This window comes from Paramormyrops kingsleyae, chromosome 19, assembly GCF_048594095.1.
Source record: "Paramormyrops kingsleyae isolate MSU_618 chromosome 19, PKINGS_0.4, whole genome shotgun sequence".
Lineage (NCBI taxonomy): Eukaryota > Metazoa > Chordata > Actinopteri > Osteoglossiformes > Mormyridae > Paramormyrops > Paramormyrops kingsleyae.
The window spans coordinates 870,565-888,472 of record NC_132815.1 but is presented as its reverse complement, the minus strand read 5'-3'; the positions used below and the strand labels follow the sequence as shown (position 1 = coordinate 888,472).

Genomic DNA, 17,908 nt, shown 5'->3' with positions numbered 1-17,908 from the left:
CTGGATGATACAGCATCCCTGGTTTCCAAAAAGAATTTCAAATTTAGATTCGTCTGACCACAGGACCGTTTTCCACTTAGCCGCAGTCCATTTTAAATGAGCTTTGGCCCAGAGAAGACGTCAGCGCTTCTGGATCATGTTCAAATACAGCTTCTTCTTTGAATGATAGTTTTAACTGGCATCTTTGGATGGCATGGCGATTTGTGCGTTTTCTGAAAATATTCCTGAGCCCATTTAGCAATTTCCATTGCAGAATCATGCCTATTTGTGAGGCAGTGCCACCTAAGGGCCCGAAGATCATAGGCATCCAGAATACTTGTCCCTTACACACAGAGATTTCTCCAGATTCTCTGAATCTTTTGATTATATTATGTACTGTAGATGATGATATTTTTGACCTCTTTGCAATTTTACACCGAGGAACTTTTTCCCTGAAATTGCTCCACTATTTGTCGATGCAGTATTAGGGGGATTGGTGATCCTCTGTCCATTTTTACTTCTGAAAGACATTGCAACTCTAAGACGCTCTTTTTATACCCAGTCATGTTACTGACCAGTTGCCAATTGATCATGATCACTACCGTCCAGTGGTTCTAAAACCTCTAATTTTCCAATCCTATCCTGGTTCTTAGAGAAAACAAGATTAAGAAGGGCTTTTCCCCTTGTATGGGTATTAACAAACTGAGTAAAAAACAATCCTGTACTAATTTCACCATCTCAAGTTAATTTACAGAAGAGCCAGAGACTATGTTCCCCTGTATCCCAGGTAAATTAAAATCACCCATAACCACCACATCATTTTTATTACTCATAATCCTGATATCGTCATATAACATTCTGCTTTCCTCTGCAGTTACATTAGGTGCTCTGTAACAAACACCGACAATTAGGCCATTAGAGTTTTTAGCATCTAGTTTTACCCATACAGGTTCTGTACTTTTATTTGTATCATTGAGCTCCCTTGCCTGCAAGTTTTCTTTTACGTATACTGCAACACCACCTCCCTGCTTGCCTATCCGGTCTCTACGGAACAACGTATAACCATCCATATTATATTCTTCTCCATCTTCGTCACTCATCCATGTTTCTGTTATTCCTATAATGTCATAAGTGTCTGATGAAATGAAGGCCTCGAAATCATGAATTTTGTTTCTAATACTCCTAGCGTTTAGGTACAGACCGCAAAGGGTAGGTCTTTTACAGTGCCCACTTTTAATAGTAATTGGGGCTTTACGTCTCCCCCCACCTATATTCATAACTAACCTCCCTGCCCCCCCCCCCAGTCCCTAGTTTAAACATTCCTCAACTACTCTACACATACGCCTCCCCAATACACTGGTTCCCCTCTGGTTCAGATGCAACCCGTCCGGCTTGAACAGGTCCCACCTATTCCAGAAGGTCTTCCAGTGCCCCATAAACCTGAACCCCTCTTTCCTACACCACTATTTTAGCCACACATTTAATCTCCTTATCTCAGCTAACTTAGCCTGGCTTGCATGTGGCACGGGAAGTATTCCAGAGAATACCACCATGGACGTTCTGCTTCTAAGCTTATCCGAGACTTCTATAAATTTATCCTTCACACCTTATTGCTCTACAAGTTGGGCACAGGCAGGTGTGACAAGGTCTTACAACCCTGAGGCACTCGCTATAAACAGACTAAAAGTTCTGGATAAAAAAACAAGAAATTACCATCATTGTCCCATTATAACAAAATACAATTTATTGACTTTTGAAAGTTTTATTTGTTTTGCTGATATATGCTTGATATATAAACTTTTTCAGGATCTTGCACCGCCAGCCCTCAAACAATGTATATTATTTTGCAGAGATAAATTAAGTGTCTAGGTCCTCTATGAGAGGTGATTGTTATGTGAGTTTCAGGAAAACCTCTTTTAGCCAGTCAGCTTTCTCTATTATTAATATATATATTCAATTCCAGTCCATATTAGAGACTGTACAAGTTTCAGCCAGTTTAAAATACCTCTGAAGACATGGCTGAAGGCTAATCAAAGATGTGATCATTACCCCATTAATCGTTTTTTATTTTAATGTGATATGTACTGTTTTATATGCTGTTCTCCCCGTGTTGTGGGACCACCCCCCCCCCCCAGTCCGAAAAACATGCTGAGGTTAATTGGAGTTACCAAATTGTCTGTAGGCATGTGAGTAAATGATGCGTCTTGGTGCCCCATCCTGGGTTATTCCCTGCCTTGAGCCCATGGACTCTGGACCCTCTGAGATCTTGAATAGGAAAAGCAGTTACAGAAGATGGATGGATGGATTTTTAAATCCTGTTTTAATCCTGGTTCTGCTGGGAGAAGGTTACACTGCGAGGCAGGCTGCTTCCAGGCGCAAAGATTCTCAAGACCAAGGTGAAGCAGGAGACACTGTCAATAACCAAAAACCAGCCAGGTAGAGGGCAGAAGCAACATGGGAAGTGGTGTGAAGGGCACTGCTAGGACAGTTCATATCAGGATCCTAGACACAGGACTGAAGACCCATAAAGCAGGGAAGAAGCCCTTCATTAATGAGAAGCAGGGAAGAAGCCCTTCATTAATGAGAAGCAGGGAAGAAGCCCTTCATTAATGAGAAGCAGGGAAGAAGCCCTTCATTAATGAGAAGCAGGGAAGAAGCCCTTCATTAATGAGAAGCAGGGAAGAAGCCCTTCATTAATGAGCGTCTTGGTGCCCCATCCTGGGTTATTCCCTGCCGGAAGAACCAGGCTCCATGACTGTGTCCGAGACGGTAATCTGCAGGGAAGAACCAGGATGGAGTTTGCAGAAAAATATGTACATTTTACACAAGCTCATACCCATAAACTGAGAAATGAGTGAAACTGAATATTTTGTTGTGGTCTCTTGATTTTTTCTGAGCTGTATATTGAATATTCTTATTTCAAGAAAGAACCAGAATTGTAATATTCAATAATAATAATAATTAGGAATATTTTTCAAATTGAAATAAATTTTAAGGATAGGACTTTATTGATCCCACAGTGGGGAAATGTGTGCGTTACCACAGCTCTAGACAGATAGCCAGAAAAGAGTACAAGAGTAATATAAGAATACAAGAAAAAATAGATAAATAATAAATAATAAAATAAGATAAAACACTAAATACAGCAGTAGTGCCTATGTACACCCATACACAGTATGTAATATATGGATAGTGGGTTGTGGGAAAAAGTGCAAGTAATAATAAATAACAACTATTTCACTACTACAGCTGCATTTACCTCTATAAGGTGTGTTATGTATGAAGTGGTAAGTAGTAGTGACCGTAGAGGTAAGTATCTGGGTGACTCATGACATCATGATGTGTTATAGAGTCTAACTGCTGTCGGGATGAATGATCTGCGAAAACGCTCCTTTCTGCAGCGAGGGTGTATCAGTCTCTGACTGAAGGAGCTGCTCAGCACACTCACAGTCTCATGCAGAGGGTGTATCAGCCTCTGACTGAAGGAGCTGCTCAGCCCACTCACAGTCTCATGCAGAGGGTGTATCAGTCTCTGACTGAAGGAGCTGCTCAGCACACTCACAGTCTCATGCAGAGGGTGTATCAGCCTCTGACTGAAGGAGCTGCTCAGCACACTCACAGTCTCATGCAGAGGGTGTATCAGCCTCTGACTGAAGGAGCTGCTCAGCCCACTCACAGTCTCATGCAGAGGGTGTATCAGCCTCTGACTGAAGGAGCTGCTCAGCACACTCACAGTCTCATGCAGAGGGTGTATCAGCCTCTGACTGAAGGAGCTGCTCAGCACACTCACAGTCTCATGCAGAGGGTGTATCAGTCTCTGACTGAAGGAGCTGCTCAGCCCACTCACAGTCTCATGCAGAGGGTGTATCAGTCTCTGACTGAAGGAGCTGCTCAGCACACTCACAGTCTCATGCAGAGGGTGTATCAGTCTCTGACTGAAGGAGCTGCTCAGCACACTCACAGTCTCATGCAGAGGGTGTATCAGTCTCTGACTGAAGGAGCTGCTCAGCACACTCACAGTCTCATGCAGAGGGTGTATAAGTCTCTGACTGAAGGAGCTGCTCAGCCCACTCACAGTCTCATGCAGAGGGTGTATCAGTCTCTGACTGAAGGAGCTGCTCAGCACACTCACAGTCTCATGCAGAGGGTGTATCAGTCTCTGACTGAAGGAGCTGCTCAGCACACTCACAGTCTCATGCAGAGGGTGTATCAGTCTCTGACTGAAGGAGCTGCTCAGCACACTCACAGTCTCATGCAGAGGGTGTATCAGTCTCTGACTGAAGGAGCTGCTCAGCACACTCACAGTCTCATGCAGAGGGTGTATAAGTCTCTGACTGAAGGAGCTGCTCAGCCCACTCACAGTCTCATGCAGAGGGTGTATCAGTCTCTGACTGAAGGAGCTGCTCAGCACACTCACAGTCTCATGCAGAGGGTGTATCAGTCTCTGACTGAAGGAGCTGCTCAGCACACTCACAGTCTCATGCAGAGGGTGTATCAGTCTGTGACTGAAGGAGCTGCTCAGCACACTCACAGTCTCATGCAGAGGGTGATGTGGGTTGTTCATGATGGATGTCAGCTTAGCTAACAGATGACAGCATCATCCACCCCGATTCCAGACCGGTATGCGAACTGCAGGGGGTCAATCGCTGAGCTCACCAGTGGGCGAAGGTGGTGCAGGATGAGCCTCTCCATGGTCTTCATCAGATGAGAAGTCAAGGCCACAGGTCTAAAATGGTGCAATTTTCGGCACCGGGATGACACAGGAATTCTTCCACAGTTCAGGAATCCTCTTCAGACTCAGGCTCAGGTTGAAGATATGCTGGACCACCTGACAGAGCTGATCTGCACATTCCCTGAGCAGTCTGCCGCAGATTCCATCCAGACCAGCTGCCTTCCTTGCCTTCGTCCTCTTGAGCTGGCTTCTCACCTGATCGACTGTGAGGCAGATATCAGGCTGGGCTGGGTTGGGGGATGGGGCTGGCTGTCTTGTGGGTAGATATGTAGATGGGGGTGAAACTAGGTGATGGTGTGAGGAGAGCTCAGGTAACAATGGGATTGCACCAGGATGGAGGGGGGGCAGCATAACGAGGGGAGTTGATGGAAGCTGGGGGGTGGGGGAGGTGGTTGATGGCCCCGAGTCGAATCTGTTGAAAAAAAGATTCAAGTCGTTGGCCCCCCCCTGGTCAGCAGACACTGTGGCTCCTCCAATGTCTTTGAAGTGTCCAGAGATTTTTTTCATGTTCCTCCAGACTTCTCTGACGTTATTCTGTTGGAGTTGGTTTTCCATCTTCTTCCTGAAGTGCTTCTTGCCACCTCGGATCTTATATTTGAGATCATTTTGAACTCTCCTCAGCTTTTCTTGGTCTCCAGATCTGAAAGCTCTCTTCTTCTCATTCAGCAGAGCCTTCAGTTCTGAGGTCACCCACGGTTTATTGTTAGAGAAACACCGTACCTTCTTGGTAGGAACAGTATTCTCAACACAGAAATTTATGTAGTCCGTGACGCAGTGGGTGAGGGCGTCGATGTCCTCACCGTGGGGCCTGCAGAGTTCCTGCCAGTCCGTGCATTCAAAACAGTCTCTCAGGGCCTCACTGCATTCCTCAGACCACAGCCTTATTACCTTCCTAGTGGGGGGTTTCCTTTTCACCATAGGGGTGTAAATAGGTTGAAGGATGAGCAGGTTGTGATCTGAGTGGCCAAGCGGGGGGAGCGGAGCTGCACTGTAAGCCTGCTTTGTGTTCCAGGGTTTTGTTGTCCCTTGTCTGGCAGTCCACATACTGGGAGAAGTTAGGGAGAGTGGCAGGTAGTGAGGCATGACTGAAGTCCCCAGAGATAATAATGAGGCACTGTGGATGTGCCGTCTGTAGCTGTGAAACCGTGGAGTGAATGTGCTCACAGGCTGTCGTAGCATCGGCCGAGGGAGGGATGTAGACAGTCAGCACAATAACATGAGCAAACTCTCGGGCCAGGTGGTATGGCCGAACGCTAACCGCTGACAGTTCAATGTCATTGGTACAGCGCTGTTCCCTCACAGTTATGTGTCCCGGATTACACCATCTCTCATTGACGTACATGGCTAGTCCCCCACCCCTCCTCTTACCACTGTCCCTTGCGCTCCTGTCCGCTCTCACCACTTGAAAGCCATCCAAAGTTACGACGGAGTCTGGTGTGTGGTCCGTGAGCCAGGTCTCAGTGAACAGCAGGAGGCTGCTCTGCTGGTACTCCCACTGCAGTCTGGTTAGCGCCGTTAGCTCTTCCATTGTGTTTGGTAAAGATCTTACATTACCCATGAGGATAGATGGAATGCTCGGTTTGTACCGTGTCCTTCTCTCCCGGTACTTCGCTCCAGCCCTACATCCCCTCCTCCGACGCCGTAGTTCCTTCAGAATCTCTGGGCGCTCCTCCGGGAGTACCCTGCTGTTATGCAGCGCTAATAGCTGCTCCCTGCAGTAGACAGTGAGGTGGCTCACGGGTTCTCCAGATGCGGTGGTAAAAAGTCCCAAAAGGAGTAGAAAGCATGCTACTACTCTCAAGAAACTTTGTAGGTCCATGTCGGATTGCAATCGAAAGTAAACACAACCACGAGAGTCGGGAAGAAAAGACTTAAAACAAACTTAAAACAAAAAAACGAGCTGGGACCTGAGGTAACCAGCTGCCTACCGTGGCGCCATCTTGGAAAAAAAAAAAAACTTTTTTTTTTAAACTTAATATCCCAACATGGCCTTGAATCAGGGTTTTATCAGACGATTGACCTCTGGCAAACTCCCCTGGAATGTGGGTGAGAATCCCTGCCTTTGCTGATGATGGATCACTGGTGCCCGTCTCATGGCAACAAGAAGATCTGCACCAAACCCTGGAGGCCATCTCCATGTCCATAGTGAATATGTTCAGTTTTTACCCCTAATAATCCTTGAATCCTACGGTTTGCTTAGTTATTGACGTCTGATCAGCAGGTCACTGGAGACAGGGGGCTTGTTAAACTGGGGCCCTTCCAATGCAGGTCGCAACGTGAGAAAGTTAATTTCATTTTAGGTTCTGATAGCCTGTCAACTGGGACTTTAGACTCCTCCAGTAGGGTAGATATCTCTAAGATTTCCAGCAACTACAAAAATAATAATAAACAATATTATTGATATTAATAATAATAATAATAATGCTGTTGATCTTGGGAAATTATTAGGGGGTGTCACGAGATCTCACGATATTACAACATGACGAGATTTCTCGTCGGAGTGCGAAGTCGCTGCAGATCAGCTGCTGTAAGTATGTCCGCGTCTGACGCAATTACCATAGAAGATGCCCCAGACACTTTTTTAAATATAAACGGCGAAAGGGTGACAGACAAAACACGAACCATCTGTACAGCATCTGTAACGCTGCTACTATGTAAAGCCATTTGCAGCACCATCGTAGGTCTTTACTTATATCCACTGCACCAGTGAAGAAAACATTAAAAAAAATGTTTTATGTTTGTTATTTATATTGTTTTACTTATATTCTATTTTATGTTAAATTTAGAAGTCAAATAGGAGAGAAGCCTCTCATTTGAGTTTGTGGTGAAATATTTTATGGTGCTAGATATTTGTTCTGTTCTTTACTGCATATGATGATAGTGATTATTTAACACATTTCACCATACATCTGCATTATTTAGCATTTTTTGTCTTTCAAATTAAAGGCTGCTTTCCAGTAATATATTTCCTCTTTGACGTTTTTCCTAAAATGTTAAAATATCGTCTCGTCTCGTTCTCGTGAACCCAATATTGGGTCTCGTCTCGTGGGCCGAGTATATCGTTACACTGCTACTCTTCACCCATGCGATCTTGCTCTCCATGACACACAGACACATGAAGGTAAGGCAAGCTAGGCAGCAAAGGCCACCCACCCACAGTGGCGGCCATCGAACTGGGGGTTAGGGGCCCCGCTCAAGGGGCCCTAGACATGACTGTTCTACTGAGGCTTGGCTCAAGCAGAGGCTTATCCCACTGAGCCATATGCTGCTCTCCATACTTGTGTTGCTTCAGGAAAAAGGATACATCTCTTCTGCCTACTACAGACTAGACTTCGGTCCTCTACTGCACAGTAGCTCTGCCTGCGGTCTACTATAGTCATGCTATGAACTTAATATTCAAGCTTGGTGCTGAACATCCTGCTGTTTGGAGGGGAGAATGACTGTGGGTCAGTAAAGTTATTGGTTTGCATTCCCAAAAACAACAGCAAACAAAACACTGATATGTAGTGGCAATAGCTGCCTTTCACCATTTTTTTTAAAGATGATCGTCTCCTTCAAGAAAAAGCTGTTACAGGTGACAGATCTTGTCACTGGGGCCATATTGGCAGAGTTTCTATGCTGACGAGGCCAACTAGCTGGTCATAATCACCTAGGTCTTGTCATATGCAGCAATTCATTTTGCACATCATATGGAACTGCTCAGTACAGCACTTTCTGCTGGTTTGTGTGCCCACATTCTGGAAGGTGATGGTAAGTATAGCGCCCCCTTTCTTCCACAACGAAGCCTGCCATTTTCTCACAAGGCGCATTAGTTAAAAGCAAACCGGATAAAGGCAGAGAATTCTCCAGAACAGTAGCAACAAGCCGATCCTACATAGTTTTCCAGCAGTAGGAATAATTTCAGATGTAAAGAACAGAAGTGGGGGGTGGGGGGGGAATCCCCCCCATTTAATGGGTGGAGTAAATTTAGAATGCCATATAATGACAGAGTACAAAATATGGGATTGTTTAGCTATATGGAATTTGTTGTCAATTTATAATCAGCTGTATTTTATTGCAAATCAATTGTACAAACAGAGAAATACAAATGCGATCGATTTGCTTATCATGGGTTTGCTCGAGGTTCTGTAATCACTCCTTGCACAGATATGTCAGGTGGAGTGCGTGAAACACAGTGTTCATCCCACACGTGGTCTTCCGGTCAGCAGCTGATAAGAGGAACAGCGGCACCAATCTCAGTACTAATGCCTCAGGCCCTTCATGGCAATGTCCAGTATCTGAGGCACCACCTGGCTGAAAAAGCTCCTCTTCCAGATGTCAAATGAAGCTGCTTTAAAATCACAATTCACTTTTTTTTCCCCTGTTAAAGTCAGGAATTGATTTGGCAGCTCTTTGCAAATGAGCTCTCTGTCAGGGCCAAAGCTTCGCAACACACATTGACAAAGAGCGGACATCACAGAGGAGGAGGTAGAGTAAAAGAGCTTTAATGGTGTCACGCGGGACAGCTCCCATTGGTGAACCCTGAAACTAGGTGTTCCTAGAGGATGCTACTTAAGTTACACAGAATAGCATTGCTGATGTTAAGCAAAATCTTAATTGTTTCTTATATTGTTCAGTCTGCCTTAGACTTCCTGAGCTTCTGAGTGAATGTGTAACAGTAAGCATTAGAGCTTCATTACGGAGATATGAGCATTTGATACAAAGGTCTCTCCTGTACCAACATTTCATTAAGAAAAATACATCTGAATAATCTTTTGTACAACCAAAAAGAAAAAAAAACCTGCATATTCAAGAGTTTTAATATTATTAATATGTATATATATTTCTTTCTGAATTAGAAACTATTTCTTTAAATGGTGATGAATTTCCACTGGGGTAACGACCATTCCCCTCCAATCACTGAAATACAATATTTTCACATACAATACAGAGTCAAATTAATTTGACAAATTTAAAATAAATGTTCCATAGATACAAAGGTTTGAACTATCATTTCACCTCAGACCTGTCTGGGAAATCACCCCAGGAAATCGTAAAGCCATTCTACTAAGTGCAAACAATCTCATACATACACACACATTCACACACTATATTATAATTAGTGTGTGCAGAGTCGCATCCAGCTTTTAGATTCACAGGTTGAAGCCAGATGGAAATGATGTAATGTCAATGGCCCAAGAGCATCTAGATTTTGTTCCTCTGTTATATAAAAGAAAAACAGCAAACCAAAAGATATCAGTGCAAAAATACTCAACTCTGAGGTCCTAAATTCATTGAGAAATGGTTCAAACCATTAAGGTTTACATATGGAAGCAAACAGTTCTTCAGTCTCCCTTTACTAAGCAGGTTCAATAAGACTATACCTCGTTCAGAAATTGTAAAAAAGGAAAAAAAAAACTGGGGAGAGAATGTCAGCAGGGAGCAGAGAAGCATGAATGGACAGGGGGTCTCCCTCCCCAGCCCCCGCCGCCCAGTCCATTACAGCCACTGCATACTATTGCACTTCACCATTCCAGTATTTTGTTTATAGATCATATATGTTAGAAACACCCAACAAAACAAAGGAGAGAAAAATGGGGAAAATAACAGGAAGCTGTGCAGTGCTGAAGGTGAAGACCAAGCTCTGGTGAGGTTGGAAAATTAGGTTTCTTAGCAGCAAAAGAAAAGAAAGGAAATAGAAAAAAAAGCTATGATGGCTATACTACCGTCCCACTGGGAGAGCTGGCCTGGTTTTGGGATGACAATAAGCCCTGGAGGGGAAAAAAAAGGAAAAAGAAAAAAAAAGGATAGATGCGTTTCAGTCCTTCTAAACGAGCACAATCATTCAGCTGGCCGCCCCTCTCTCTAAGCGCGCGACCGTGAGCACCCTGGCGGGCCCATACCAGCAGGACGCCCTCTGCCAACATGTATGAATGCATGTCATGTCACAGAAAAGCGCAAGTATGAGAAGTGCGCCCCCTAGTGGTGCAGAAGCTTCACTGAGCAGGGGGGGCATCCAGGCCAGAAAACGCTTTCTAGAAAATCCAGACAACATACATCTCGAGCAAGCCACGATGCCGATTGAGAACTATCGGGCGTGACTGTAGATATTCTGCATAGAATGTTACAAAATGGGTCCGACGGGGTGGCTTATATTAAACTAAAAGAGGACCAAACTAAAAAGACTAAAACCAGTTTAAGCTTCAAATGGGAAAACTTACCCCTTTACCCGGCCGTGCCCAGGTGCAAATAAAGCCCTCCTGGCAGGCTGTGACCAGACAGTCCTCCAGAAATATCAAGACCGTGAGTCTTTCGTGTGCGATCTTTTTACAGATAAGAGGCTCTAAGAGGGGCACGTCCTCCATGCAGGGACACAGCGTGGTGCCCAGGGTCTTGGCGGGGTCCGCTTTGGTTTTGGGCAGCAGGTTGAGCTTGTCGCTGCTCTTGCTGCTGATGTGCCCCATGCTGTGGTTGCGCTTGTGCTCCTTGTCGTGGTGCCGCTCCTTGCGCTCGTGCAGCGACAGCGTGGCGAACTTGCCGACCCCTGAGGCCACGGCGCCGTCCGCCAGCATGCTGCCCTTGCCGCCCGCTGCATTTGCTGCCGAGTGCGGCAGGCTGTTGGAGCGCGGTAACGGTGCTGGGAGCGAGTTGCCTGGGAGGGTCACCCCGTTGTTGCCATTGGTGCCCGGGTTGGTGCTAATGAGGGCATTTGGCACACCTATGCGCGGGCTGCTGCCGCCCATGACGTTGGTGTGCGTCCTGGTCCGCGACAGTGGAAGGTGAGGGAACAGGATGTCCTCCGTCAGGTCCCACAAGCATAGCTGAGTGTCCTGGCCTACTGAGCCGAACCGGTATGTCACACTGACGGGCCTGCTGTCTGTAGAGTTCCGCTTGGACAGCCGTGATTGCGTGCTGTTGGCCCGATCTCGGCCAAAGTGGATCTGGTCCTGGATGTCTTCGTCGCTGCCGCTGAACTCCATAGGCTCGCTCTCCTCTATGCTGGTGGTGTAATGGTCAAACGACACCACGCTGACCCAGGACTTGTGGCCGTGGCCCCTGGCGATGACTCGGCAGTCGGCGAACGACCAGACGGTGACCAGGTCGTCCTCCCCCCCCGCCACGATGTACTTGCCGTCGGGACTCCAGCACACGCACAGCAGGCCCCCGAAGTAGCTCTTCATGGTGCCGTGCAGCTCGACGGCGTCGAAACTGAAGACGCGCAGGAAGCCGTCCTGGCTGACGCAGGCCAGGAACTTGCCGTCGGGCGAGAAGGCGAACTCGTTGAGCGCGCCCTCGCCCACCGTCCAGCGCAGCAGCGGGTTGCGCGTGGACTTGCTCTTGCAGGTGTGCACGGCGTAGCCGTCGCCCTGCTTCAGCTGCTGGTAGTGTGGCGCCGCCGTGCCGCAGGCGTGCTCCACGTTGTAGAGGTACATGCTGCCGCTGGAATGGGCGACCAGGAAGAGATTCTCCGAGGCCGGCAGCCACCTCACGCACGTCACCCGGGACTTATCGATCAGCCTCTGTCAAGCAGGAGTAGGCAGAAAGGCAGAAAAAGATCATACCACGAGCTGACATCAGGACACACCGCTTCGCTTCACATTATGAATCAAAGAAACGAAGTGGGAGAATAGAGGCTCTTATCAAAAGCATGCTGCTGTTTTACAGATTTTTGCTGTAAATTTAGCTACCAGTTCCCCATTCTTTGAGGACTGCTTCCATGATTGTTTACACTAGAAGGCAGTTGATGTTTGGTCATCCAGGGCCAACCGATCACATTATCCCACAATAAACCACAGAGCACCATGCAGGAGAGCTAGGTAGAGATAAGAGGAGCGCTGCTGCATCCGCTAACAGCCTGTAATTCCCAGGCACTCTGGGGACCAGAGGCGTTCCTTGTATGGCTAGTTGAGATAACAAGCCAAAATGCTCATTTATTTGACTGCTCATGAACTCTAGGTAACAAGCAGCAAACAATACAGTTCACACTTAAACCACAGAGCTCAGCTTCCTTCAGGAAAAGATGGCTGCCAGTTCTGTGACATTGTGACACTGTGCATTTTAGCTCGTCTTGTCTCTTTACCTCTAGCTACCTCTGTCTTTTCACTACTGTGCACTCTCACTGTAATCTACATTTCAGCTAATATTAACCAGTAACTCTGGGCATTGAGCTGTAGTAACTGACATGAATCCAGTATAGTTTAAGGTTTTTTTCAGAAGCTTCTGTACAATCTGTTTATTTATCATAAATAAAATCAACATTTTCACTTTAAGTTTATTTTCTGGTGGGATCATGGGAAGCACATTAACACTGTATACAATAAACACAAATTGAAGTAAAAAGCACTGAAAAAAACTGTGCTGTAGTGAGGTTAAATTCTGAGTGCTATAAAAGTTAGACCTCACGATGACACGGGGAGAAACTCCTCACACATAAATCCATGGTGGAGACTCGAACCCTGGACCCAGAGGTGTGAGAGAACAGTGCTAATGACTGTGCTGCCCCCAATAAATTAACATTTTTAAAACAATATTAGTCAGTGCTGATGGACTGACAAAGACCGAGCTTCAGAGCATGTTCACTGATCTACACTCACTTCCTCGTTGAACAGCTTGCTGGTCTCCTTCTTGATGGGGTCGATGAGCTGCACCTGGCCGGCCGTGAAGCCCACCAGCAGAGAGACACTCTCGGCCGTCGCTGTCAGGTGGTTGAAGTCATGACATGTCGGCTGTGTTCCCTTGTATATCCTCTTGTCTATCGGTTTGCTCAGATCAGCCGCCTGCACACAGCCAAGTGAAAAAATGAAGGAAGCTGCGAAGATGGGCGAGAGAAACAGAGCCGGACAGGAACAGGCAGCAGAAACAGGCGCAGAGAACATGCAAGTGGTGGGTAAGGACCATCAAACAGAGAGAAAGAGGAACAGCACTGCAGAGCAGGAGAATGACACAGCACTGCAACAAGAAGAAGATATCAGGATTCTGTCAATCATGACATCTGTACAGGATCTCATCAATTTTCTCTTTAAAAATTCTAACCAAACTTTCTTAAGGAATTACCAAAGTTGTTTATTCATCATAAAGTGTGTATACTCTGGGTAAGCATCAGTAGTTTGCAAACATTATTTTAGAATTTTTAATGGCAATGAAGAAAAAGAAGAAGAAGAATAAACAAAAAAGAAACACAGGACCCCCACGTAACACTAGATGTCCACCCACATCTCTTGAAGGTCTATCAGCGCACTCAGATTCGGGCACCCAAACCTTCAATGTCCCGTAGAGGGCTCCAATTTTCTCTGGACGCTTGCTTACTGTGATTGGGTCACAATTCCCCTATTATTTTTATTTATTTTGTTATAGATTTGTGCAAATACCCCAGGTGAGGTAGCAAATTTGTTGTTTGTCTTGGTGGAATTCAACACAGCAGGGGCATCTTCATTCTGCTGCAGGCTATCACTAAAACATACAGTATACAGGCATAAACACTCTCAGGTGTATCTACTCTACTATCCAAATGTTAACAGAGAAGTACATCAGCTTTCTAAACAAGAAAATACAATATTGTGTAAAGACATCTATGTCTATAAACACCATATCTTACAGTGGACACTTTCTCAATTATAACTAAGCCTGGATAATTAAAGTCGGTTCCTGATCTTGCTCAAGGTCCCATTGGTGAAATCACTCTGCTGAACCTGGGATTTCAACCAGTGAACTTCTGATCACAAACAGCAGCATTCTAACCCTCAGAAACACACAAGATCCTAAACTCCCCTAGACAAAACAGTCTAAAATAAAGCCACAGCCCTTCATTAAATAGACATAATTGATTGACCGTAGTATTTCTGCTGAGTAACTGAAGAGTATTAAAATAAATGGCACAAGCTATTCTATACATGCATGTATGCATATTTGTAAATATGAAAAGAAAATGTGTTTTATGGCTAATTATTTGAGAAGTTTATTTACAGTGTATTGTAACTTGTAAAGTCACACACAAGGTGTCTTGAGTTAAACTGAAATGTGGGAAAAGACGACAAACTGCTGTTAGTCTATGTATCGGGCCATTCACAGCAAGAGGCTTAAAAAGAGGTGGAAGGCATGCATAGGCATAAACACCATATACACACGTCTGCCAGATCTTAATGCTGCAAGCTACGTGCTGTGCAAGGAATCAAGAGCACATGAAAACAGGGTCGTGTTTCTTGTATAACCTGACAAGTCATACAAGGTGCTCGTGCAAAACACCACAGCTGGAAAATCTATCCCCTCTTCAGCAGAATGACATCAGTTCGGTTTCCTGTAAAAGCTTGAGTTAAATCAATGCTTACTGAAAAGCAGAATCAGAGTAGGGGAATTCCTGCTAATAAAGTACAACCTACTCTTTTATTAAACAGAATTCATTAATCATTTAGATAAGTGACTCTCGGCCATTTCTATGGGGACCCCAGCCGTTCTATACAAGTGCTCTTTAACACCATCAACACAACCAGATCACTACACGTCAAGCATTCACTGAGTTATATGAAGTCTGTTGATGATAACAGCTTCAATCCTTCACAACCCACATGGGAAACAGCACCTTTGATAAAAATTTGTCCATTAGTTCTTTAAATGTCTAATACTACAATTACTAAAAACATGCAGAGCAGAAGCCAACAAACAAAAACACAACAAACACAGCTGTGACAGGCAGATCCCACATATTGTTAATCAGTCTGCCTTTTATCTCTATCATTACTACCACGACTAGGATCTTCCTCTGGCACATACCAGAAGCCCACTTTGAACTTCTAAACAATTTCCTCCTCTCTTTGCCTGCCCAACACAAAACCCACGACCCCAAATTTTAAAGAAATATTCAAATTTACTATAGGATGACTAATATCTTATAATGATGAATTTATACCAAAGACAGCAAGGATATGTTAAAAAATAGGTTTTATTCTGACTACTGACAAGAGCTCTAAAATATGAAGAGAGACCATGAGGACATTGTCACTATACAGCCAGAACCAGAGACCACAAAGACATAGTCACTATACAGTCGGAACCAGAAACCACGAGGACATTGTCACTATACAGCCGGAACCAGAGACCACGAGGACATTGTCACTATACAGCCGGAACCAGAGACCACGAGGACATTGTCACTATACAGTCGGAACCAGAGACCACGAGGACATTGTCACTATACAGCCGGAACCAGAGACCACAAGGACATTGTCACTATAGAGTCGGAACCAGAGACCACGAGGACATTGTCACTATACAGCCGGAACCAGAGACCAGGAAGACATTGTCACTATAGAGTCGGAACCAGAAACCACAAGGACACTGTCACTATACAGCCAGAACCAGCGTTTGGCACACAAAACACACAGTGTCATGCAATCTCAAATAAGTGAAAAGATACTACAGAAATCCAGGAATCCTGTAGATAAAGAGATTTGGGGTGATCAGCCTCCAGCCCTGCACAGACAGGCCAGCTGACTTTGCAAACAAATGCTGATTTTTGACTCACACCCAAGACATCTTTTTCATTTTATCCACAGCAACTTAAAATTTCACGTGGTATCAGCTAAGTATTTTACTGGAGCAAACCCATGTCCTTAATCACCACTCTGCACCTATTGTGGCTCAGTAACCCAGATAAATGTACAGTAGTTAACAATGGCTGTGCAAAACATCCTGGTTCTATGAGAAAACTGAAGAGGCTTTAGAGCTTTTCCAACGCTGAACAACAGCTGCCAAGCTCTTCCAATGTTGAAAGCCTGCATGTCTGGTTATTGTCACCAGGCAGAACTGCAGTTGGCTATTTGCGGAAGAGGTGCTTCACTGTCACTAACCTGCTAGATGCAGGAAGATACTTTAATTAAACAGAAAATAACATACGGAGTAAAAGAGTTTGGAATTAAATAGTTACATATGGCATTCAGCCTGAACAATTACTTTTAATTTTCTTTGTTTGTAAGACACTTTTGAACTAGATTTGATCTGGCTACACGGTATTAGTCAAATACATTTAAACTTATGTGTCCTACAGATATCGCTGTGTGACAACAGCACTGCTGACAGGCCTGGGGGGTGTTCCACGAAGCAGGATTTCTCGGTTAGCTGGGTTTAACGTTTAACTTAGTCATGATTGTCCAATACAAATGCTCCTTACCTAAACTCTAATTGGACAATCATGAGTTCTAGCTTACTAAACCCAGAAATCCTGCTTCGTGAAACACCCCCCTGCTGTCCAGCTGCTGACATGGACAATAAACAAACTACAAACACTTGCACAAGACTGACTCCTGTTGACTTCACGAACTAACACACCATGACTGTGGCACTGTGTTCGGTCATTGCACTAAACGTCATTCACGCCAATCCTATACAGTATATCCGTCTGCATGTAGTCAGCCAAGCATAACACGTGTTTAATAACGTCGTATCAATAAAAAAACGTGCGATATGTGCGCGCTGCTGTTTCCTGCGCTCGAAAACACACGTAGAAAAAAAGACCAAGAAGCAGCGGCACACAGGTGAGCGTGTGCGAGGGGGTCAGACACTTGCCGGTTACAGGGCAGCACGACCACCACTCACGCCTGCAGCGATCAGGATGCTCACCGCACACACCCCCCTCCCATTCGCACTTAGGGATAGCTCGAGGGAATGCCGCGCGTGCGGGGCTTCCCAGCGCGGCCCGAGTCCGGCTGTCCCGATACATAACGCGACAATTGGGTCCCGGGGACGCGCAGATTACACCGACATAGTGAACCTGCGACTTTGTCACTGAGTGGCGTCATTCAGTCGCCGATAAGCCCTGCAGGGTACAGGTGCTCTCCGGTTCCAAGCTCTACGGTTATTCTAAGGACACCTTACACCTCGACAAGACACCACTCCGTTTACCTTTCTGACGCCTTTGTAGATATAAAAGTACAGCTCCCGGCCCACATTGAAACAGATTCTGTCGCCGTTGCCTGACTGGTCGTTGACGTTGACGAATGAGACCTTGACCGGGTTAGAGCCCTGGGAATTAAAAGGCACCCTATTGGGACGGCTATATTCGGAGTGAGTGAGGAGTTTATAGACGCCTTCACGAGTGGTGAATTGAGTTTTGATTTCGTTCATCTCCTTCCCTCCTCCCTCCGCCGCCATTTTGGAAATTAGCATTCATCCTTCCCCGAGCCCGGATCTCGCTCACAGCGCATGCGTATTCCCAGAAACTCGCCG

At 45.4% G+C, this 17,908-nt stretch overlaps 2 protein-coding genes across 2 annotated transcripts; both read right to left on the bottom strand.

Moving 5' to 3' along the window:
- Positions 1 to 1,284: 1,284 nt before the first annotated feature.
- Positions 1,285 to 9,044, bottom strand: LOC140580970 (uncharacterized). Its single transcript, XM_072702704.1, has 2 exons — positions 4,636 to 9,044; positions 1,285 to 2,753 (listed from the first exon to the last, which is right to left on the bottom strand). Exon 1 carries the CDS (start codon positions 5,888 to 5,890, stop codon positions 4,706 to 4,708), a length of 1,185 nt encoding a protein of 394 aa, XP_072558805.1. The 5' UTR covers positions 5,891 to 9,044; the 3' UTR covers positions 1,285 to 2,753; positions 4,636 to 4,705.
- A 135-nt stretch (positions 9,045 to 9,179) lies between these two features.
- On the bottom strand, positions 9,180 to 17,855 carry LOC111844406 (WD repeat-containing protein 20). The gene is made up of 4 exons (XM_023812871.2): positions 17,585 to 17,855; positions 13,285 to 13,467; positions 10,912 to 12,210; positions 9,180 to 10,461 (listed from the first exon to the last, which is right to left on the bottom strand). The coding sequence occupies exons 1-4, from the start codon at positions 17,846 to 17,848 to the stop codon at positions 10,408 to 10,410; spliced, it is 1,800 nt and encodes a 599-aa protein (XP_023668639.1). The 5' UTR covers positions 17,849 to 17,855; the 3' UTR covers positions 9,180 to 10,407.
- Between the last annotated feature and the right edge of the window lie 53 nt (positions 17,856 to 17,908).

What these genes read in the sequence shown, in the direction of transcription:
- LOC140580970 (XM_072702704.1), bottom strand. Translation starts at nt 5,890, where the DNA reads ATGCTACGACAGCCTGTGAGCACATTCACTCCACGGTTTCACAGCTAC.
- LOC111844406 (XM_023812871.2), bottom strand. Translation starts at nt 17,848, where the DNA reads ATGCTAATTTCCAAAATGGCGGCGGAGGGAGGAGGGAAGGAGATGAAC. An exon ending in TCTACAAAGGCGTCAGAAAG is followed by an intron (nt 13,468 to 17,584) that starts GTAAACGGAGTG and finishes GGCTGTGTGCAG; the next exon opens with GCGGCTGATCTGAGCAAACC. An exon ending in GCAAGCTGTTCAACGAGGAA is followed by an intron (nt 12,211 to 13,284) that starts GTGAGTGTAGAT and finishes CCTGCTTGACAG; the next exon opens with AGGCTGATCGATAAGTCCCG.